We start from the raw sequence: 24,568 nt of genomic DNA on the forward strand, positions 1-24,568 counted from the left end.
CTGAATTGCAGGCTTTTATGTTTTATCCGTGAATAAATAAATCAAACTCAACTCAAACTCAAACTTTGGACCTTCTAAGGGTAATTGCCATCCACAATCGCCAATGTATATATTACTGCACGGTAATCACGACAAAACACAAAAGCATGTATGGTTATATATCATTTTAATTTTCATGAATTTAATTGTATTCATTTCATAACTACACATGTTTAACATGGTGTAATAGTAATATATATATTTCAATACACAGAACTTAAATTTGATGTCCGACCATTTCCTATGCAATACTGATTTAGAAGGAAGGGAAGGGGTTGGAACGGGGCCTGACCCTTCCATAAAATCTTTCTTATTATTCAATTGAAATTTAGGCAATAACATATTAACTAATTTAGTATGAAAACAGTTTTTGAGCCGACTTGCCCTTAGCTGCCGTTGTAATAAGAACTTGATATGCATGCATGCATTCTGTCATGATATTTGCTTGAAAGATTTGTCAAATCAATACCACATTAATTTCATGACCCTGTATTCGAGTTTTTACGAACTTGTAATAATCAGATATGATTATTTACCTTTGGGATTGACCTTTAATGTCACTATCCAAAAGACATGAATCTCCATTGCAATATAAGTTTCTGTAATGACATTCACTAGAAAGTTTAATAACTTCAATAATTCAACAATATATATAACTTAACAGACAAGACATTGAACAGAAGAAATAGACAATAATAGAATTGATTTGGAAGGAATTTCTGAAACTCCAAAATAATCCTGAGAGTTAAAGGTATTTTGAATACATTTCATTACACTTTTAATACATAAAGAACCAGACAATCACGCTTCTTCTGAAGAATAAAATTTGTCCAAGAATAAGATTAATATAGGATATTGCATATCAATCATCTACATGTATACTATAATTGATTTTGAGTTAGTGTCGTCGGGCGGTCACATGTTCGGCATGTATGTTGAACTATGTTACTATGGCAAGCCATTTTTCCATTTAATTCTATTTCTTAATAGCGAAAATTCTATACATGATATCGAGAATCGCTTTTTGGCTCAAAGTAGAAAGAAAATGCATTATTTACCAAAAATTAATCTCTTTTAGTATTTTTAGCAATTTTCATGACTTGGTTAAGAAATGGCTCGACGTTCGGAAGTCGGCAAAAGCATCCAGGTGAGACAACCCCTTTGAAGGGGAAACCAACCTTCGTCAAAAATTGTGCGCAAGAAAGGAGGGGAAAAAATCAGAAAAATAGCATGGTGAAAGTTTGAAAGAAATCGGACAAGGTATAAGACAATTATGGCTGTTTTAAAAAATGAGATCACTTACATTTTTGGTAACTGGGTAGATAAATTCTGACAAGTGGCAAGTTCACCTTCTCCATAGATTCTACTCAATTACTAGAGATTTTCACGTAAGTGCCAATTCAGATCGGGCTGTAATCAACTATTTATAACATGTAATTTGAAGTGAAACTTTTGAAAAAAAACTTACATTTTAACCACTTTGTGTACAGGAGCAACCAAAATTTGACCAATTTGAAGTCTTCGCAAATATAACAGTGATTACAACTTTTGAAAACTTTTTAAAAATTCATAACTTTCTTTTTCTATCACATATTCTTCACACTTTCACCTATCTATTTGTCTGATTTTGCCGTTTCCTCTAAAGACAACTCATCATTTGAGTTGGAATTCCTTTAATGAACAAAAATATAAATGTTGCTTCTCTGGAAGTGCAGTGGCAAAGTGGTTCTGAGTCAGAGGGCTGTGTGTTCAAATCTCATCACGGCCTGGCATCCTTTGAAAAGGCATCAATCACCACTTCGCCGCTCCCCACGAAGGTGCAAATGGGTACCCGAAAGGATGTGTACGTCATTGTTGCTTGTTTTAGTACTGTATGCACCTCACCGGCAACTGGCTGGTATACTCACCAGGGAGTGGAGGATGTGCATACATTGCGTGCGGGGATGACGGATTGAATCCAATGACCAGGGCTCCGTAACACAAAGGTTTGCGATGAATAGCAAATGTGAAAGAACACTTCTGATTGGTTTCTGGTCAGTATTTTGCGCCAAATGTGCGTGTAACATCAATCTTGATTGGTCAATTCATTTAGCGATTGATCGCTAGTCTTTGTGTTACGGAGCCCAGGTAATAATAAATCTCTAAGCCCTAGATACGTACAACGTATGTCTTATGCGTATTATGAATAACAAAAATATTATTTACTATACTCTGTAGGGCTTGCATTTGTTGTGGAAATGGATGGTTTGGTCTTTGAGGTTGTTGCTGAAGACGGAGGCTATTATTCCAGGCTTTCTAGGATGACAGCAATACCCTGTCCGCCACCGATACACGCTGAACCAACACCGTATTTATTGCCTCTCCGTCTGCATTAATATATAAAATAATAATAATAATGTCCATTTATATAGCGCAGTTATTATGTGCATATACTCAACTGTGTTTTGGTATCATGTCATTACCCCGGCTGTAGCTGAGCCGCCATATTAATAGGCGCTACAGGGTTCAAGGAATAAATCCTGCAGCATATTGTGCAGCACAATGTGGATAAATTTCTTGCCGAGGGAAATTACGCCATGGCTGGGAATCAAACCCACAACCCTCTGTTTCAAAGTCCGAAGACTAATCCACTGGGCCACAACGCTCCATAAAAGAAGATTAAAAGGAATAAAGAAGTTTGAATTTGAACCAGTTAACGACATGCTGCATTGAACCCACTGCCACAGTTCTTTGTATACTATTTGTCCAACAAAAGCAAGTTATTGATGCTTTTCCTCACTTAATGAGCATAGATCCTCCTCTTCTATCAATCTGATGGCAGTTGATTGAATTGATCTGATGGATTTATCGCTAAAAAGCCCGCCAGTTTTTTTAGGATTAATATTGCAGTGAATGGATTTTTTATAGCATTTCAGCCGTAAAATCGCCTCAAGCCTCATGTAATTTTTTCCCCTGCCCCCCACTCATTCCTTTTCCCGAGGAAATCGCCCTACCTTAGCTCATGGACAAGATGTGCTGTAATCCTCGAACCAGAGGCCCCGACGGGATGACCCAGAGCAATTGCGCCCCCGTTGACGTTGGTCTTCTGTCGATCCAAGCCCAGCTCACGCTCCACTGCGATGAACTGTGCTGCAAAGGCCTCATTGACCTGAAAATAGTGAAATGAAAATATGAAAAACAATCAGGGTTCCCACAGAAATTTGAAAACCTTTCCATGACTAAATTGCTGCTTTCCAGGACTTCCCGGGACGTCCTGGGAGTTATGTAGAATTTGGGATGTCACAAAAACTGGGGACAAATGGAAATCATGAACATCAATGATAATAGCAGAGTATGATCACAGAGTATGAGAGTTGGGAGACACAACTAACTGGAAAGCTGCTATAGCCCAGAGGTTGCAATTCCATGACTTTTCACAAATTTTCTGAATTCCCTGACTTTCCATGACCACAATGTTTTTTTAGGAATTTCCATGAGTGTAGGACCCTTTTAATGAGCACATGCAAAATTTTTCTTATGAAAAAAAAAAAAACTCATGGGTCTATAATCTCAAGTACATGTTCACACTTTGGCATAAAGATATGTGTTGAGAAGGGTGGATGATGATGCTTTGAAGTCATTTGATTTTCAGGAAGATATTCCAAAAAATTGCATTTGGCCAAAACAACCTAACGCAGCATACTAAATAGCAAAATGTTTGCATGCAATAACACTTGCTCATACGAACTCATATAGAGGACAGTAAAGCGAGGTGATGAAAGCGAGGAAGGGGTAAATTGAGCATTAGCATTGCATTGGCAAATGTAAGTTGCTCGCTTGATGCTCCTTGTAGCTTGTCCTTTTGCATCTCTGTCGCCAGACGTCTTTACTCCTGTAGATTTTGGTTGTGTTTAGTTGGTGCTGTTTGAAAAAAAAACTCAAACTATACCCCGAGCTAGAATGCAAGGCCCTGCATTTAGTTTGCGCATTGATCTCGTATTAGCCCATTTATGACACTGGGCTGCCATTGACAGTGATTTTCTGCCTTTGGGCGATATGCAGCTGAACGATAGCCCACGACACAAAGCTGCAAGCTAGGTTAAAGGTAAGGACTTAGACCCGTTCTCATTACCACTCTCAAAGGGTTTAGTAGAAACTAGTTTAACGTGTAATGAGAACAGTCAAAGTGGTCTTTGAAGCAATCTTCCAAACCAATTCGAAAAACCACCTCGCGATGGAGTTTTCAAGATTGCTTTGCCTGGTTAAACTGGCTTTAGTTGGTTCTTTGGGAAGCGATCTTCGCGCATGTTGAGCATGCTACTCCACACACGTGTGTAGAATGTCTACGCTGCAGTTTCGAATTTCGCGTAAATCAGGTCACCCCCAGTGAGAGCGTTCCCAGAGCAACAAGACCACTTTACGTGAAGCATGTTTAAAAACCACTTTCGGCTGATCAAATGGGAACGCTAGCAAAGCGATCTCCAAGCTAATTCCCTGAATTGGTTTCCAATAAACAAGTTATAGGAAGTATAGTAAGAAGGTTGTCTTACTTCTACAAGGTCCATATCATCGAGCGTCAGGCCGGCTTTCTCTAAGGCACTCCTTACAGCATATACCGGTCCTATACCCATGATGCTAGGGTCGCAACCGGCAACATTATAACTGACAAGCCTGGCAAGTGGTGTGAGGTTGTGCTTGGTAACTGCTTCCTCACTGGCTAGGATCACCGCTCCAGCTCCGTCACAGATACCCTATGAAATAGACATAAGGATTTTAATAGAATTATGGAGTCATATGGTCTAGTAGTTTGAGCATTGGACTCTTGATAATGATGTTGTAAGTTCAAATCCCCGCCGAGGCATTGTCTTCGCTTTGATTAAAAAAGGTCCAAGAGTTACGATTGATCCGATAAACCTCATTTCTATGGAAATGCATCGTCATATTTTCTACAGGAAATTTGAACAATGTTTTGCTTTGTAAACAAAGCGAAGCACACTGAATTTTCCCGAAAAGAATGAATGTATAAATATACATCATAGTCAAAAAAATATTTGAACAAACATGCATTATAGATGTTGACATTGCTGGCTTTCCATAGTTGTGGTTGATTGGATCAATCGCAACTCTTTGTGAGATGGGGGCCTGACGTCATTAAGATCAATCACAATAACTGATTAACTTAGCAGTAAAATATTTCAAGTAATTAATTGATGTCAGCTTGGTGTTTCATAGCAGAAAGCTGTTCGGTTCCATGACATTTGCACTGGCGACAATTGCTCGGCTCTAAATTCCACACACTAATTGGATGAGCAACTTCAACCCTGGCTTAACACTATACCCTACCCTAAACCAAACATAACACCCTCTGCAGCCCTAAACCTAATCCTACATCTTTGACGAAATCAAGCACGGAGCAATTGTCACAGGAGTAAATGTCGTGTCACCAGCCGTCCTACAGGAGTTATGGTTTTAAAAACAGAATAAGAGGGAAATTCTATAAACACGTCTAAGTCCATAATGCGGATTATACTCAAGTATCATAAAAAAAATCACTCTAACATGCCACTCTTGGACAAGTGAGAATAGAATCTTGTATAATCTTTTAGTGACAACGTGAATACTGACTTTAATATATATCTAGTGCCCTCTTCAGCATAGAAGGGTTCATGGCCCAGGGCACAAAGGCCCGCATTCTGAAGTCGGGTATAAGTTAAATGCAGGTTTAAAGTTGTGGTTTAAGTATGGGTAGCCAATTGTTACATAAATCACTAACGGTAGAAATATGATATTTCAGCTAATTTTGCTCTCAAATCATTCATATTGATAGTACTATAGGAGGTATAAAAAGATGATCATCTTCACCATCAATGAATCAGGATAGAGCACAGTAAACATAAGAAACATGCAACATAATTAAAATATTGACACTTTTGGCGCCCCACAATTTTAGCACAGAGTTAGACCACTGTATAAAAGAAACCTGACTTCAGAATATGGGCCCATGAGTTAACAAGGGCAATTCAAATACTTATCATGCATATTTACTATCTGATTGGAAATCAGAGAGCTAAGATTACATCTGTATCTACTTAGGAATGATCTCAACATACTGTAAAAGTGGTAATATTCGCGGTTTGGAAATTTCCGCGCATTTCGCGGCAAGATCGGCAAGCGCGAATTTATGAGCATCTATTTTAATGCAAGTTTTGAAACGCGGTTCAGTTGCGTGTATCGTTTTGGCAAAGAGATTGCATAATTTGATCTAAAGAGGGCGGCATTTACGCAAGCAAGCTTGAGCTCCAATATCATGTGCATCGCGAGAATTTGTTCTAAAAGCAATGCGATCATTTTTTTAACAGTCGCAGATCGGTATTTAAATTATGATTTTGGTTGAAATATAAATTGCTTTTGCTGTTTGATTGGTGAGTGTTTAGATCTGTTTAGTTTTTGAGAAGACGTTGGGTCGATCGCCCGTGTTTGTTGATTGATCCCATGCACTTTGAATAGCCGTAATCCCCCCGATCCTTACCCGGTGCTCGGCCGTCCGTACCAGGCCAGCAGCTAGCAGCGCCTCTGTTTTGCCTTTCCCGATGTCCACCCCGCAAAGAAAAGTTGTGCTAAATGTCACAAAAGCTCATGATTAGATCAAAACAATGCTGAATTATGCCGCCCTAGAGCTAAAATTATGATCAGAAAATACAATTTTGTTGCTGAAATTTTAATTAAAACCATTCACAGATGGCAAGAAGGAAGTGACTTTGTGATTATGGAGTGTGCAGCGCGAATTAAAAAACCCGCGAATATGTTTTGAAGCCGCCAAGCACGAAAAATTAATCCCGCGAAGACAGCGTTTACAGTAGTTCAAAACTTTTCTCTTACAACAATGGCCCCGTATCAACACAAGGGTTAGCGATTGATCGTACGCTGTCTTTACGATTGATTCACAATCAATTGTAGAAAAATGCTCTACGATCATTGCTAAGATTCATGTACATGTAACTGGCCCCAGAAAGGCTAATCAAAATTTGAGAAGTGAAGCAATACTCTGAGCAGACATATTTCAGGTGTACTCACCGAGGCATTCCCTGCCGAGACCAGACCGTTCTTCTTGAAAACCGGCGGTAACTTTGCGAGTTGAGCCATGGTGGTCTCCCGAGGGTGTTCGTCGGTGGTGACCGATTTTGGTCCTTTCTTGGTGGCGAGCTCTATGGGTGCCATTTCTGCATCAAAGATCCCTGCCTTATTTGCTGAAAAAGAAGAAACAATCAATATATTTAGATTAAAGGACATACAGACTGGCCAGCTTTCTAACATATCAATGCCACATTCTGAGCAGTGGAAATAGACCAACTTCAATAATAACTCATTGATTTAAAAAAATATATATTCTGCAATTCAGGCTTTTGCTGCAAATTAATTTTCAATACGCCATTTCCAATACTATTACAATTACCAACTGGGTGAGAGAGAACAAACAATCATATCTATGAAAGGGAAAGCAAACAATGCGTTGTCTCTCCTCGACTGTGTGTTATATGCAATTGTACAATGTCTACTTTATAGCTTTTTGTACATGAGCAAATGGGAGACTGAATAAAGACAGTCATATCTCATATCACTTGCTGCGGGCGTTCCTCTCCTTCCTTCCTTCCTTCCTTCCTTCCTTCCTTTCCTTTCCTTTCCTTTCCTTCCTTCCTTCCTTCCTCCCTCCCTCCCTCCCTCCCTCCTTCCTTCTTTCTTTTTTTTGGGGGGTGTAGTTAAAAGTCCATAATGCTGTATCTCGTCATTTTATACTCCACATAATAGATTATACTTGTTTCCATACAGCGTATATCAGCTGAAAACAAATCATCGTCTAAATGTATAATAACAAGTTACAGCAATGTATAAAAAAAGACAAGAACACCCCTACAAGACACACAAAAAAGCAGAAAAACACAATCAAATCAAATGAAACAAAAGAAAAGCCAACAGAAAACTGTAATACTTCCTACCTTCAGCCCACCTCTGTTGACCAAGTAAAGCAAATTCATCACAATCTTCTCTCGTGACCTCATACTTGGCTCCAAGGGTTTCTGCCGTGATGCCCATGGGTGTCTTGATGTGTGCGTCAGTTAGGGTAGCCCATAGGGTATCCTCAAGCTAAACAAAGAAAAAAGAAAACAAAGAGAAAGATTCTTTATTCCCATAGGCATATTGATGTGTACATCAGTGAGGGTAGCCAAAGGCATAGGGTGTCCTCAAGCTAAACAAAGAAAAAAAATAGGAGAAAAATCTCAACAGAGATCCTTATACTCGTAGGCCCGTATTCTGAAGTCGGGTTTAACTTAAACTCAGGTTTAAAGTTGTAGTTTAAGTATGGGAAGCCAAAAGCATCAAAATTGTAATAAGTTATATGTTTCTTATTTTTACTGTGCTCTTTCCTGATTCATCGATAGAGAAGACAATCATCTATTTGTACTTCTAAGACAATTATGAATGATTTGATAGCCAAATGAGCTGAAGTATGATATCTCTACTGTAAGTGATTTATGTAATAATTGGCTTCCAATATTTAAACCACAACTTTAAACCTGAGTTTAAGTTAAACCCGACTTCAGAATGCGGGCCCTAGAGGTCTTGATTTGTGTATCAGTGATAATAGCCCATAGACTCCTTAAGCTAAACAAATTATAAAAAAAAGAAGATAAATTAGGAAGAAACCCCAACAGATGTTATTCCCATAGGCATCTTAATGTGTGCGTCAGAGTGGTAGGATGCCCTCAAGTTTAAAAAACAAAATTTAAACATAGGGAGAAATATTCTCAACAGATATAGGTATCTAGATGTGTGTGTCGGTGAGGGTTGCCACTAGGGTGTCCTCAAGCTGATCAAATTGAAAAAAATTTATGAATTAGGAGGAAATAATCAACAGATATCTTTCGAACCCATAGGCATCTTACTCTGTGCATCAGTGCAGGTGAGGTGGAGATTAGAATGTCCTCAAGTTTATCAAACAAGTGGAATGCCTCCGGCCGTCTCACCTGCATCACGCGGTTCAATATAGCAGCAGTGCTGACTTTGAATTCTACTCTAACTCGCACACGATGTTCAGTGATACATGGTTACTCTTATGTCCACTTTTTATGAACTAGACCAATAAACTTACAGAGATATGATGGTTATTCAACAAAAAAACCCAACATGGCCAAAATTCATTGACCTTACATGACCTTTGACCTTGATCATGTGACCTGAAACTCGCACAGGATGTTCAGTGCTACTTGATTACTCTTATGTACAAGTTTCATGAATCAGGTCCATAAACTTTCAAAGTTATGATGGTAATTCAACAGATACACCCAATTCGGCCAAAGTTCATTGACCTTTGACCTTGGTCATTTGACCTGAAACGCGCACAGGATGATCAGAGATACTTGATTACTCTAATGTCCAAGTTTAATGTACTAGACCAATAAACTTTCAAAGTTATGATGGTAATTCAACAGATACCCCCGATTCGGCCAAAGTTCATTGACCCTAAATGACCTTTGACCTTAATCATGAGACCTGAAACTTGCACAAAATGTTCAGTGATGCTTGATTATTATTATGTCCAAGTTTCATGAATCAGATCCATAAACTTTCAATGTTATGATGGGAATTCAACAGATATCCCCAATTCGGCCAAAGTTCATTGACCCTAAATGACCTTTGACCTTGGTCATGTGACGTGAAACTTGTGCAGGATGTTCAGTGATACTTGATTAACCTTATTTCCAAGTTTCATGAACTAGGTCCATATTCTTTCTAAGTTATGACGTCATTTCAAAAAACTTAACCTCAGGTTAAGATTTGATGTTGACGCCGCCGCCGTCGGAAAAGCGGCGCCTATAGTCTCACTCTGCTTCGCAGGAGAGACAATAAAATGAAAATATAGGGAGAAATATTATCAACAGATATCTAGATTCTAGATGTGTGTGTCAGCAAGGGTTGCCTGTAGTGCTTTTATGCTAATTAAAGAAAAAATAAAGTGAAAAATCTAAAAAGATATCCTCAAGGGCTATCCTGGGCTGAAAATAATTATATTCAAATAAGAAATACACCAATCTTCAGCCAGCAAAATGCTGAAAATTTCATCAAAATCAGATAACGAATAACGTAGTTATTGAACTTGTAACTTAAGCTTTAAATAGTTTGATGAGATAATAATTCTTTTGCTCATTTCTCAGCAATTACACATAATTTACTTCCAGTGCCACTTGGCACATTTTTTTTTAAAGAGATTCTGTTCACACTCATTTTCCGATTGGAATACCGCAACTGAAATTTATCTTAATGATCTGAATATTCATATGCAAACCACGTGGATGCATAATTCTTCAATAACTTCAAGTATAGGTATGCGGCTACATTGTACCAGCAAATATACCAATACACTTGGCTTGGGAACGTTTCAATGCATGCTAATGAGGGTGGGTTAAAATAACATATCAATTGAACCTTGAATATGTATGCTTGATAATACAGTACTTGAAGTTGATAAGAAGGTAGTAATAATATGATATTGGCTTGTCATGCATTTGTTTGATCATTAGAAATGTATTTAAGGAAAAAAGAAAAAAAGATACGTGCCATTAATTTTGCCAATGCCACTTTATAAAAGTAGAAGAGACTGAATTACCATCCGGTAGCATGTATATGCACCGCAAGATATAAAAACTGATTACATTATAATCGCTTCCACAAGAAAACAGCCAGCAACATTATGAAGAGCTCACTTGCAAAAGGGGTTAGGTCCACTTTTCATCAAATTTGATTTTTTTTTGGGGGGGGGGTCTCAAGGTATAGATTTTTAGTAGCTCTAAGATGATACCAAAGAAAACTTGAAATTTTCATTAAAGTGATAAATCTAAAAAGGCAAAGAAAAATCACTTTTTTTTCAAAAGGGGTTAGGTCCATTTCAGCTTGGTTGCGAAAGGGGATAGGTCCACACAGATTTTTTTTGGAAAAGAATATTTTTAAAAAATATGAAGACAGGTAGATTTCTTTTATACCCAATTTTATGTTCACATGATAGGGTAGTAAATCATGATTTTTAGTTTCTCATAAGAATATTGAAATAAGTGAAAATAAAAACATGCTTTATCTCGGAATGGTCCAAAGTGGACCTAACCCCTTTTGCAACTAAACTCTTCATGCAATTTCTAATGCATACACAGTCTGTGGTAAAGAATATATGCATTAAATCAGGAATAAAATGTATCACATTCAGGGTAGGAAATATTGGGGCTTTTTTCACATTGGGGCAATTGCAGGATCTTCGTGCCGTTTCTTTAATGACAAGGGATACTTTTACTTTTAACAGGTATTCACACAATTATGCAGCGAAAGGAAAGAGTTACAATTCTGATTTTCTAAACAATCTAGAATATTGTTTGTTACAGATCTACATGAAGAGGCGACTCCAGAAAGAATGGTCCCCCCCCTGAAGGCATTTTTGGGGGGATTCTAGGGGTGATTTGGGCTGCCCCAAGGGGGAAATTGTCCGTTTGCCTCGTGTATTTACAATGCTGATCGCATTTAACCAGCCAAGTGTTTGGATACACTATTGATTCATCTCCAAAAGACGTGTTAATCGTCTCTGAGAAAAATTTGTAATGTTTATCACAATGTTTCTGCTAAATCCAGAAAGGAATATATCACGATGATTGAAAATCAAGTACACAATAAATCAAACTTCACAAACTACATGTAAGATAAAACTGTGTGTACAAATAAGACCCAAACTAAATGCTACTATCTTGTTTGTTTGCCTTTTTTTTTGGGGGGGGAGGGGGCAGCAAAGGTTATAGAGTTTGCTAAATTTTTTTCCTGTTTAAAGTTGTATTCTCTCTTAAAAGAATAAGCAATGTATTAGCATAAATTTGGAAATTACATATGAAATGGATATAAAAAATAAAAAGATTGCAGAAAAATTAAGTAATTATGGCATGCAACATAATAATAATAATAGACAGTTCTTGTATAGCGCATAACACATTATAAATAACGTCTCTATGCGCTTCCAAAGGACTTGGATATTATTACCCTGGCTTTAGCCTCGCAGCCTTTTTTACAGCGCGATGGCATTTCAAGGAATAAATTCCTGCCAGGTACCCATTTACCTCACCTGGGTTGAGTGCAGCACAATGTGGATAAATTTCTTGCTGAAGGAAACTACGCCATGGCTGGGATTTGAACCCACGACCCTCTGTTTCAAAGTCCGGAGACTAATCCACTGGGCCACAACGCTCCACACATATATTACTGTTGACTATATAGTCTGTGTTATTGTTTCTCACATCATTGGAAAGTGAAAAAATGACAGAATAAATCTTTGTTTTCTTCAAATGAAATGTAAGAAATTATATTAAGAAAAACATAAACGCAATTGACTACTAAAACCATAAAATAAATCCATTTGAGGTCTCATATGCACTTAAAAAATGTAATTTTGAAACAGTGTACCGAGGCATCGAAAATTTATCAAGACGCGCGAGACTTGAAAGTACAAAGTCAGCGAGCAGCACTGTAAAATTTTCCGCAGGTGGTGGGGTAAAATCACTCCCCCCTTTCAATTAGGGTTAAGTAAAATACTTTACCTTCTGATCTTCACCAAGTTTGGTACCAAATCTTGCCCCTCTGAGGGTGTAGGGAGCCATGCTCATATTCTCCGTTCCCCCTGTCAGAGCGACCTCTGCATCACCAGCCAATATCTCCTGAAATCAGTAAAGATGAGAATGAATAATTAGACCATTGCTAGAAATATCACTCAAGGTCAGGGGCACATTCAAGATTTTCCAAAGGGGGGGGGGCACACATTCCTGAGAAAAATTGACAAGCAAAAAAAAAAAGAGAGAGAAAAAAGGTTCTCACTTGTGTATGAACGACGACATATCTTAATTAAGAATATATGCTGTACCTATCGGGGGGGGGCACACTTGTTTAAGACAAGCATATTTACAGTACAAATATTGGCTATGGCTCTCAAAAGGGGGGGGGGACAATGGCCAGATATCCCCCCCTCGATCCACCACTGCTGCAGGTGATTGATAACCCTGCCCTATGGCATTAACATGGAAATGCAATTTGGATCATTTTTAAAAAATAAATCCTGTATTTCTGTACCCCAAGCTGAATAGTTGTGAAAATGAAAATCCATAATTTATTGTTCGAAATAGACATGAAATGAAATACTCCGAAAATTTGCTTTGCCCAATTGATCGTGGGCCCGGCAGCCACTGTGCAGCGCCAGATCGACGAGGCACTATCCCTTTTAATCGTTGAACGCCAAACAGGGTAGCAGCAACTCCCATCTTTTAACGTCTTTTCGTCTGACGAGGCCGGGGTTTGAACCCCCAACCTCCCGGTTGTGAGACGGATAGTCTAACTATCATGAGCACTGGCTAAATACTGGGGAAGTAGTTTGATCCACAAGTTTTTTCCGTAAAATGTTGCTTCTTTGTATTGCAAACAGTTTATTCTCTTTCCAAAATTAAATGTTACAAAAACTGTTCAAAATTGCCAGACTACAAGACAAAACATTGGGAAATGAATTACGTTCTTCTGATAATGGCGCTCTTATGGCCTACGCATGTCATTTACCTGCGTAGCTGTTACAATGGAAGTAAACCCGGAACCACACAGTCTGTTAACAGTGAGGGCAGGCTTCGACATGGGTACCCCACAGCGGAGTGCAACATGTCTGGCGGTGTAAGCAGCATCTGGCGATGTCTAGTAGAAAGAAAAATAGGGTCAACAATGAATAAAGTTTTCTTATATCTGAAGTTTCCTTTTAGCCCATTCGTGAATTCTGGCATTTTGGCTTCTTAAAGTCCTCCCATGGCATATTTTTGGATGGCTGCTCAAAAATCCCAAACCCTAATCTATTTGTTCCAACATCCTTGGTTTTTTAAAAAGGCACTTCCAAGAAGATATAAATTGTATAAAATGCTTTATCTCATTCAAATGATACGGGTACTTTCAACATTATGAAAGAAAATTATTGCAAAATGTACCCTTCTCTATTTTGTACATAGGCAGACCTGCCAACCTCTGGGAATGAAAAACCGTATTCTGCGATAAAAAAAATGTATTTTTCCCCCAAAAAGAGTATTTCATAATAAAATGCTTGGCGAAATAGCTCATTGCAGCGCTCAAGTTGCATGCAAGCTAAAATGCACACTGCTCTTGCAGATGGGAAAATAAAATAAAACATAATTGTTTATTTTTTTCATTTTTACAATTAACATATTTATCAAAGAAAAAACGTACTGCCGTATTTTGGTTGCAAAAACGTACTAAATACGACTAAAACGTACTGGTTGGCAGGTCTGCTTATGCCTCAGGCCCTTTTTACAGGCGTGAGGATTGATTTTGCCCCTTTTATCACTTTTTTAATCACTTATTAAAAATAAAATGTGTCCGCGACAAAAAAGGAGACTCACCCTATAGTTCTCTAAGGCTTTATAAGATAGTGACAAAATGACCCATTTGAAGGGAAAATTAGCTACAGAATCGCCCATCTAAGATTTATACCAAGTTGCATCAAATCTTTTCAGGCTTTGAAATGTCCTCACCTGTGCTACGTTTCCCACGACAGTGGTATCTATGATTTCAGGGTTGATGTTGCCCGATGCTAGCGCTGCCTTGGCTGCCACTTCAGCAAGGTCTGTACCACTCTTATCCTTTAGAACACCACCAAAGGTACCAAAAGGAGTGCGCTTGGCACCGACAATGAAGATTCCTGAAAACAATTATAATGCAGAGGGCAAGCTCTTTGAACAATGGGTGAATGTAGAAAGTAAATAGGGTTTATTTTCATTTTGGTCTACCAGCAGTTGGTCAAATATCCACATAGTTCAATTTCGTCCACTCATCATTTCATCTAATAACCAGTTGGTCCAATAGCAAACTCCAGTTGGTCTAATGAGACTTGTTTTATTTTCATTCATTTTGCCTAATTAACACTTAGTCTTAGTCTAATGAGACTAAGTGTTAATTAGGCAAAATGAATGAAAATAAAACAAATATTATTAGACCAACTGGTTGTGAGACGAGATGGTCATAGATGAGCTGGTGATTAAACTGAGTGAAGATAAAACCAAATGGTTGTTACAGGGCAAGTCCAAGAAAAGGTCACCCTGGAAGGCAAAATTTAATCTTTAATTTAAGAAGTTATCTTTGGTGGGGTAAGAAAGCCCAAATGTGGAATTTTAAAATTTCATAAAGAAAAATTTGATAATATGCATATTATGCTAATTTGGGGCACCTAATTTGCATAATCAGTAAAATGGGCGTTACGTATGGGACAATTATAAAAATTCATAGAAAATGAAAACAAAACTTCTGAGATTCAGTCATAGGTGGGACATGGACCCCCTTACATCTTATTACTTTTGGCAGAAAAAAGTGGTGTCATCTAATTAATTATGCAAATTAGGTCTTGTCCAAGGATGGAATGTCCCATACGTAACATTTTGAGGATTTTTTTAAAGTTATTTCTCATAATACAATACTTGTATTGTTGCATCTCTGGGAAGTTCTAATTTATTAAGTATGAAAATGTTATACCACAAAAAGTTTCAAAAACGGAGTTTACTTTTTAATTAAAAGTTGATTAAAAAATTGTTACGTATGGGACAACATGTTACGTATGGGACATTTACACACAATGTCAATGGGGAGATTTGTGTACAAAGTGAATGGAGAAAAACAAATTTGAAGAGTGCTCTAAAAACTGATTATTTACCTTTTCTTTAGTTTTTAAACACTGATTTGTTATGAATACTGATTAATGAATACACATGAAGCCCCCAAAAATGTGAAAATGGAAAAATATGAAAAAATAAAAACAATAGAAATACATAAGAAATTCATAAAACCATGAAAAACAAGGAATAAAAAGGTTGAAATGGCTAATTTCCCCTTCAGTGATATCAAATATGTCTCAGTAGAACATTTAAAAAGAAAGAAACTCTTTTGTTATTTCCATATTTAAAATTATTTCAATTTTTTGAATTATGGGGAAAATTGTGTACGTTCTCTATGGGGACAAAATGTCCCATACGTAACTGTCCCATACGTAACATGTCATTAATTTGTTTAATTAGAGTCTGTAATTAGAGGGATTTGGCTTATGACATGAAACTTGCCATAAATATACTATAGTATTGAGACTTCTATCACACTAAGTTTCAAGTTGTCAAGTGAAATACTTTCAGAGAATTCTCAACTTGAAACTAATGTTTTAAAAATTGTCTTTTCTCTGCGTCCCATACGTAACGGCGCATCTTTTCGCTCTAAAAGGTCAAGATCAAGGTCATATGTCACAATTTTTTGCATGATTATTCTTCTCCTAGATGTCTACCATCATGAGGGTATTCAATCTAATCAAAGTCATTTAACACTATTTTTCAGGTCATTAAAGCCTCTGAAATGTCCCATACGTAACGCGCGCAAATTCTTGGACTTGCCCTACACAAAATGTTGATGGATGGAATGGCATTAGACTACATGAAGGTAGACCTTGTAGTGAGTGGACGAGTTGGCAGTACTTGGCAATTAGTATGAATCAAATTAGCTCCATGTATATAGTGTTGCCAAATGTTGCACAAAAAAACAGCTGGGTAGGCCGTAGGCCTACCATCTACATTCGTGTGTGTATAGAGTGCACTGAGAAAACATCGGGGACAAGTTCTTTAAATTAAATGTACAGCAAAATTAGAAGTCAAATACATATGAAGCTGTCCTTAAGCTTAAATAAAAAAATATATACCCAGACATAGGCTACAGTGAATATGAAATATGCATGCCAAAGGGGGAAACATCTAAAGGCAAAAGCCATTGAATGTGTTACTTTATTGTTGAGGATAGGGCGGGGCATGTCGATTCACAGCTGTGAAGTTATGGCAAAGCATTTCAAGGGTTTATGGAATTGTAACATGTGATGTAATTTGACATTATATAATATTGCAGTAAAAAGCAAATACATTTATAGCGCACATACCGTAAGGGGAAATATGATTTGTGAAAGGCAAATTTTGAACTCTAGTCTAACTAAGTCTAAATACATATAGGACTCCACATTAACTTTTTTTGTTGGTGGCCCGTTCAGGCAGGGTGCTACATAAGCACTTGCCTGATTCCCAGGGCAAGTTCAAGTTCAAGTTTCTTAAAAAGTTATTAAAAGTTAGAGTTGGGCAAGTTTTTTGAAGTAAAGACCAAGACTACTTGCACTACTTGGGCAAGCAAAATTCTCACAGAAGAATGACCAAAATTAGAGTCGATATGATATTGACCCAAATTTTGGTCATGGCCTGAGGGCAAGATAAAATTACAAATTAATGCAATGACAAAGTAGATCAGTGCATGTCAAAAGAGAAAAAAGGGTCAATGGTTTATAAAACAAAACTTTTTTTTGAATAAGTAAAACTTTTTTTTTCAAGTATCTTTTCGGGCAAGTGAAATAGATTTTTGGGGCGAGTATATTCAAAAATTTATTTGCCCAACTGGGCAAGTCCTTCTAAAAAGTTATGTAACACCCTGCGTTCAGGCCACCAAAACCTTCAAATAATTTATTTTGGTGGCCTGAAAAATACAAAGAAACACATTAAAAATGAAGAAAACAAACTTCAGAAATATTAATTCTGCAGCCAGCTAAGTTACTTTCATTTTGTACATCTTGTAATAATAAGCTTCTTGAATCTCATGCAGTTTACAAATTGCTTCAAGTTCAAGCCAAATGGGGTTGGAGTCTGATTTAGAGTGTTAAATGAGATTCATTTTTCAAACTGTAATTTAGTTGTTAGTTAGTTGACAAGCAGAACACAATTTTCAGTCGCTTCATCAAAAGCACCAATGCCAACTTCTAGTTCTAGCACCAGTAGCAAATAGTACCTAGCACAAGCAGCTCATCAACCTGTGACAAACACTGAGAGAATACTGAGGAGTTCATTTGGGTGTGGAAAGGACCCACAAGGAATAACAACAACAACAACAATTTTCAGTCAGGACAAGGTGACATTCACAATGACAAGGTCATGATTCATTCAGAGCTCTCTCTCTCTCTCTGTCCTTGGCCATTGTTCAGTTGGCTGCCTTTTTCTGCCCTGGTATTATTAGTATTTGGCAGACTAAAAAAGTTAGAATGAGTCTACATTATATAACATCAAATACAAACAGAATTATCCCAATAATGAATACAATCCCGTACCGAAGCATACAAAATCAATCTTATTTATTCTGACTATTGAAACTAAAAATGATTGCGAATTCGCAACCGCAGCGGCGTCAAACGTGCATACCGTATCATCACTGCCCCCAGGGTTTCCCCGCAAACTCGCAAGCAAGATGCGGTACCAGCGAAGAGACAGCACAGAGTCGGGCACAGAAAATAGAAAAATGAGAGAAGACAGCAATTAAATTCAAATTATGAAATTTATCATATCGACACTTTAAGCTAATCATACAATTACCTCGAGTCAGGGCCATGATATGACTTTCAACGACTTTATAAGACCAATTATTTTATTTGGAGTGCAAAGTCTGTGCCACTTCTCCAATTTCAGAGTTCGTTCTGTCTCGAAATGCTTTTGAAAAGATTTGGCGCCATCTAGTGCCAATATACCGTACCGTACGCTGCCCAATCATCGCTCAGTTTACGTATTTTCCTTTTCGTTTCATTCAATTAGCTACGATACCCTTACTTATATATGTCATCTGAAAGAAAAAATACTGGAAAATCGTTTCATATGATAATAATTATATGTCTTCCAAGCACCGCTGTGTAATTCGCCGTTCTTGTCACCCCTTGCGCCTGCCCCATTGCCGCTCACCACTGCCCTAACCCCGCTCACTCAGCGCGCGCATTCATACATGTATATAAGGCCTGACTTATTCTTTTTCTACCTTTTTTACTTGCACTTCTGAGTGAAAAAGTGTGTAAATTTGTTGTGATTTAATATATTGTTGACAAGTTTCATAGTACAATACACTATATAAAATGTTCCTTACACCAAGTGCAATTATTTTTAGGGTTTTTGTTGCTTTTGTTACTGATCTACGCCTATATCAAGTTTTTTTTATCCTTCAAACTATATTCCGTATTTTTTTATAAAATATATTTTAAAAAAACTTTCCCGACAATTTTTTCACCGATTACAAATTGTCTAATTATTTGAATATGATTCTAACCGCCATGAATTTTATGAGTGTATAATTATTATCTATCTATTTATTTCGGAAATGAAAAGTATATGAAATTCAGTGGAACATAATTGTAACGGGCATGGACTGACAGGATCAAATAAATTATTGTAGTCAATAAAGACCATTTGACCCTGTCCAGTTCTTACATGAATCGGAAGCGGATAAAAAGAGTCAGCATAAACAAAAAGCTTTAAAGAACAATATATATAATAGAATATAGTCAAGTTAACTTAACTTAAAATATCATTATTGATAATTTACATCTTATAAATAAAACACTATAAAGCTCTTTTAGCACATTCACCATTCAAAGAAATCAACTTGAGTCCCCCTCCCCATTTCGCCCCTTCCGTTCATTGCCCCCTGATGCTATTTACCATTGATTTCCATTATTATATTTTACTATTAGAAATAATTATTATTTGCATTCTCCTTCAGGTTCTAATTTCACTTTGTTGCTTTTACACTGTCTATTGACTCATTATTTACAAGTATGTCTTCGTGTATCCCCCTCTTTTTTACCTTTCGTTTACTCTTTTTTTTATAATTATTTCCCTACTTTTTCTTGTGGTATTGATATTTTATGGGACTCTCACTGCATATTCTCAATTTGGAGCCTTCGACCAACATTTGGTTTACGTTTATCTCCCTCATATCGACAACTCTCATTTTCTTTCTTTGTCATTATTTTAGAACCAATTACAAAAATTCATTTAGTACTTTTTTATATTGTTGTATTATATATTTTTACGATATTTTGCTTATCTATGAAAACTTTTATTGTATAATATTATTGTTTGTATTGAATTGTTGATTTTTTTTGAAAATGTGAAATGTTTATGTGAATAAACCTTGAACACTTAAGTCCGATAATTATTATATATATATATATATATACATGTATATTTTGTTTGGGGGGGATTTCCCTAATACTGACTTTCATTAAAAAAAGCTCATCTGGAAAAACAACAATAAATATTTAATCAACTCGCTGGTTTAAGTTCACATTCGAACTACCGTCAATGTAGATAATCGGAGAGAGAAAAAGACACTCTCGAAAATTCGATTTGTTCAAAATATATTGCTCAATTTAAATTAAAAAAGAGGAAATCTCCAGAAATATTACAAAGTTTCATCAATTCAAATTAATCAGGAAACTACTGACCGAGTTGGCTTCTATAGGCCTATTAGCGGGAAAATTTTTCTTACATTCATTTAAATTCTTTATTTTATTTATATGAATTTTTCAAATAGGCCTACAGATAATTGGCATATAACATGAAATATACGTATCATTAGGCTCATAAGCTATCACAAAGGCCTAATTGCACATCTATTTGATGTCACCTGTATCAAATCCTTGTTTAATTCCAATTAGATTATCCCTAAATTTCATACTCAGAGTAAGTAATCATAATCATCAAAATATGAATAGGCCACATAAAAACAGCATAACGATCGATAATATAGCCTTTTAGACTTGCAGGGGCCGCGGAACCAGGGAGGGGCTTCAGCCCGAACAAAACAAAACTATCCCTATCAACGTCGGTATGCAGTCTTTAATAAGAGTTGAAATTGCAATACATCGAAGTCTCATTTTTTAGCATTGATGCCGGCATTGATGACCCTACGATTCGTTATAGAGCAAGATAATTTTTGTAAAACCTTTTCCAAAACACTTTGGGCCCGGGCAATGATTACAATTAATATACCTCTGGTGAACAGTTGAAATAATTGACAAATTCTTTTGATTATCAATTAACATTTCTGTAAACGTCAGCTTATCTGCCTGCTCCATGATAAATCGTTGACGACCGAGGTGCTTTTATTTGCCGTCACCCTCAGCTAAAGGAAAAGCGGAAGAGAGAGGAGGAGAAAAAAATTGAAGGAGAAGTGAGAGAGGAAAATGTAAGAGTATAAAGAAGACAAAATGGCCGCGTGGCAAAAAGACAACAACGGAAGGGATATCAATCGAGGCCGGAATAGGAAAATAATAAAATGAAAAAAAAAATAATAGGAAGGAAAATAAAAGGAAGAAGACCAGACGAAAATGAAAGTTGGGGGACCGACAAATACATTTCATTTAGAACAAAATAACTATTCAGCTCGCGCTTCGCGCCCGCATTGCCCGTTTGTTTCATTATTCATGTCTTGTTTTCAAGTCATTCTCGGTTTGGAAGTTAAAACATCATTACAAAAGTGCTTAAAATGTCTCGTTTTTTCTCTGAATATAATACTCTCGTTGTGAATTTTGTTCATGACTGAATTTATATGAAACTCGATCTCTTTTTTTTAAGACTTACTTTATTATTCACGTATATGCAGTTATAATCTGCCCTAGCTAGGCCTATACTGAATTATGACCTGAAATAAATTGAGACATTCCTACATTCATCTCATAATAGATTCACTAGTTGAATTAGTAGAGTAATCAGGTGTTACCATGGCAACTTACCATTACCATGCATTCAAATGAACATATCCATGCAGAACACTCTGTTCGAAATTTAATTTAAATGAGTTGGTCGAATGTAGATTTTGGCATTTTCCACCATTCATCTTTTCCCACTATAATGTTGATTTATGATGGCAATTCAATAAATGCCCCCAACGTATACAGGGCCAAAGTTCATTGACCTTAAATTACCCGGCTTTGACCGTGGCATGACCGGAACTCGATCGCTATAGGATTTTCACTGACTCCCTTATTTCTAAGTTTCATGATAGCTATAGAAATCAATAGGCCTACTACAAACTTATGAATTTGAAAACCTTATCCTGTTTTTGAGATTTCAATGTTTACGACGCCGCCCTCGCGTCGACGTCGGAAAAAGCGGCGCCCTGTCTCTGCAGACATTAAGACAATTGTATTTTTCTGCGAGAAAGAGAAGCCGTTACCATGGCAATGGATCTTTTGCAACTAATACTCTGATGACTTGATAGGCATGTATCTAGAAATTTATTTTGGAAGGCTAAGAATGATGATTGGACCATTTAAATATTGACAGGGAATATACCATATAGGCTCAATATGTTATTTTTTAAACATATTAATCCGTTGCCATGGCAACGGCGGAAGGAGGCATGCATAAAACTGGCAACAAGCGGATTTGTTCAGAACCCTCAGAATAAAGGAAATGACACAAAAATATCAGATTCTAAAGAAATTTCTTCTTGAAAAATATGAGGATTCCCTTTATATAGGCCCTATACTCTAATCATGATTATCATATACAATCAGGGTGAGCGGAGTTAGGGCAGGCTTCTATCTCAAGGTATGCCCTCGCTAATTCATTCACACAGCAAATATTCATTCCTTAGAATTAGTCATGTTGACATATCTAGGACCTCTCTCACCTGCGACTCACACATTTTCATTCATCATATAAAAATATAACAATTTTCACGTGTTTTTAGGAGTTTTTAAAGTGATTGAAAAAACCTTAATCTGGTGCAGTTTCGGTGCAATTGATCGAAGTTCAAACAGTTATCGGGTTACTTTACACTTTAACGCAGTATTTCACGATGATTTATGAAGGGATTAATTTTATTTTTCCACACCTTGTTTTTTCATGTAATGGTCTCCTCTTGGGTGCTTAATTATGCGAGTATACAAAACAATAAGGAATTTGGGACGAATTTAAAATGATAATCAAAATAAGCAGCGTTCGCATCGCGCTTGTGAGGGTGAGCGAGAATTGGGCAGCGTACGGTACCGGTACCGGTACCGGTAAAAAAAAAATAATTACAAACGAGGAAAATGGAAAGAGGCGGGGTCGGGGTCGCGTCGGGGGAGGTAGGGGGGGGGGGTGGGGCCTGGAGATCCCATCATCATTACGATGCAGTTCACTAACTTGCAAAACGGGACATGTGTCATGACCCCGGGGGGGCCACTTCCATTCACGAGTGGATACCATGCGCGACCATGGGGTCTCGAAAAGCACCCTAAACACGTAATTTCCATATTCTGAAAATGCACCCCTTAACAAGTATTGGCGTGTGAAACCCTACCCTTAACAAGTATTGGAAACAAAACGATACTCTTGGCAAATATTCCCTGAAATGAACCCCTAAACAAGTACAGGAATGTTTTATTGTTACGGGTCCTTTGATTGTCGGCTTTACCGGGGCTTTACCTTTTTGGTTTAGTACGACCCCACCTTCTACACCTCGTGCAAATAGGACTCTAAACACGTAGTGTTGGGGCAAAAAAGGACATCCTTTATAAAACATTTTAATTTTGTTTTATCATCCCCGCAAATTCGACCCTAAACACGTAATTTTCCTAGCGAAATAGATACCCTTTTTTCCTTATTTTTGTGTTTTTGACACCCTTTTCACGTTACGTACGTAACGTGCCCTATCGTGAAAAGGACATCCTTTTTACGTGTTTTTTTGGTCGCGCATGGTATCCACTCGTCAATGTAAGTGGCCCCCCGGGGTCATGACTGTTGTGAAATGGCTGAAATTGAATTTGCATCATGTTCAAACAGAATGTGCAATAAAGAAATTTGCTTGTTTGTTCATTGAATCTGTGTTTACTTCATAATTTTATTTGTTATGATTCTATTTATAAACAGTCACGTATTTCATTTAGTAGTTTTATTTCAACAAAATCCAACTAAAAAATGTACTAAATTAAGGCTTTCAAAAGCCTAAGTTACTTTTACAGGAGTACATGAATTGCAATTTAAGCGCTATAATAATAATGATGACAATGGCATATTTACCCAGGGTAGCCACTTCAGTTCCGAAAACTGTTCTCCCAGCGGGCCCTGCTTTTATTATTACCTCGGCTTTAGCACGGCTACCTTGATCGGGCGCTCGAGCATTCGTGGAATTTCTTAATTCCTACCGGGTACCCATTCACCTCACCTGGGTCGAGTGCAGCACAGTGTGGATAAATTTCTTGCAGAAGGAAATTAGGGCATGGCTGGGATTCGAACCCACGGCCCTCTGTTTCAAAGTCGGGAGACTAATCCACTGGGCCACAATGCTCCACGTTGACTCTATAGCTCTCCTCCAGCCCTCTCCATCCCTCCCCTCTCTGGCCAGCGACGCCCTTCTTTACTGAAAATATGCTACCCTTTTTTCCCCCATTTCGAACTCCATGCACGTTTCCCCAGTTTCAAAAATGTGGTGTAAATTTTAGATGGGCAAAATAATATGCTCATACCATACACACGCCAAAATTTTTTTTTCTGGGTCACAAGTCATGGAGGGTCATTTAGAACGGAAAACATTTGCATTGTGTCAAAAGGTCAATCCCTCAATCCCTCCTAGATACCCCCCCCCCCGCACACCCCTCTCTCCCTCTCTC

At 37.4% G+C, this 24,568-nt stretch overlaps 1 protein-coding gene across 1 annotated transcript; it reads right to left on the reverse strand.

The window, feature by feature from the left end:
- Window positions 1-149: 149 nt before the first annotated feature.
- LOC121417419 (3-ketoacyl-CoA thiolase, mitochondrial-like) lies at window positions 150-18,634 on the reverse strand. The gene is made up of 9 exons (XM_041611115.1): window positions 18,516-18,634; window positions 14,619-14,785; window positions 13,645-13,773; window positions 12,642-12,758; window positions 8,013-8,160; window positions 7,093-7,265; window positions 4,569-4,769; window positions 3,033-3,187; window positions 150-2,405 (listed from the first exon to the last, which is right to left on the reverse strand). Exons 1-9 carry the CDS (start codon window positions 18,529-18,531, stop codon window positions 2,321-2,323), a joined length of 1,191 nt encoding a protein of 396 aa, XP_041467049.1. The 5' UTR covers window positions 18,532-18,634; the 3' UTR covers window positions 150-2,320.
- Between the last annotated feature and the right edge of the window lie 5,934 nt (window positions 18,635-24,568).

Source organism: Lytechinus variegatus, chromosome 6 (genome assembly GCF_018143015.1).
Source record: "Lytechinus variegatus isolate NC3 chromosome 6, Lvar_3.0, whole genome shotgun sequence".
Lineage (NCBI taxonomy): Eukaryota > Metazoa > Echinodermata > Echinoidea > Temnopleuroida > Toxopneustidae > Lytechinus > Lytechinus variegatus.

What these genes read in the sequence shown, in the direction of transcription:
- LOC121417419 (XM_041611115.1), bottom strand. An exon ending in TCGTGGGAAACGTAGCACAG is followed by an intron (nt 13,774 to 14,618) that starts GTGAGGACATTT and finishes TCTTTCTACTAG; the next exon opens with ACATCGCCAGATGCTGCTTA. An exon ending in CCATTGTAACAGCTACGCAG is followed by an intron (nt 12,759 to 13,644) that starts GTAAATGACATG and finishes TACTGATTTCAG; the next exon opens with GAGATATTGGCTGGTGATGC.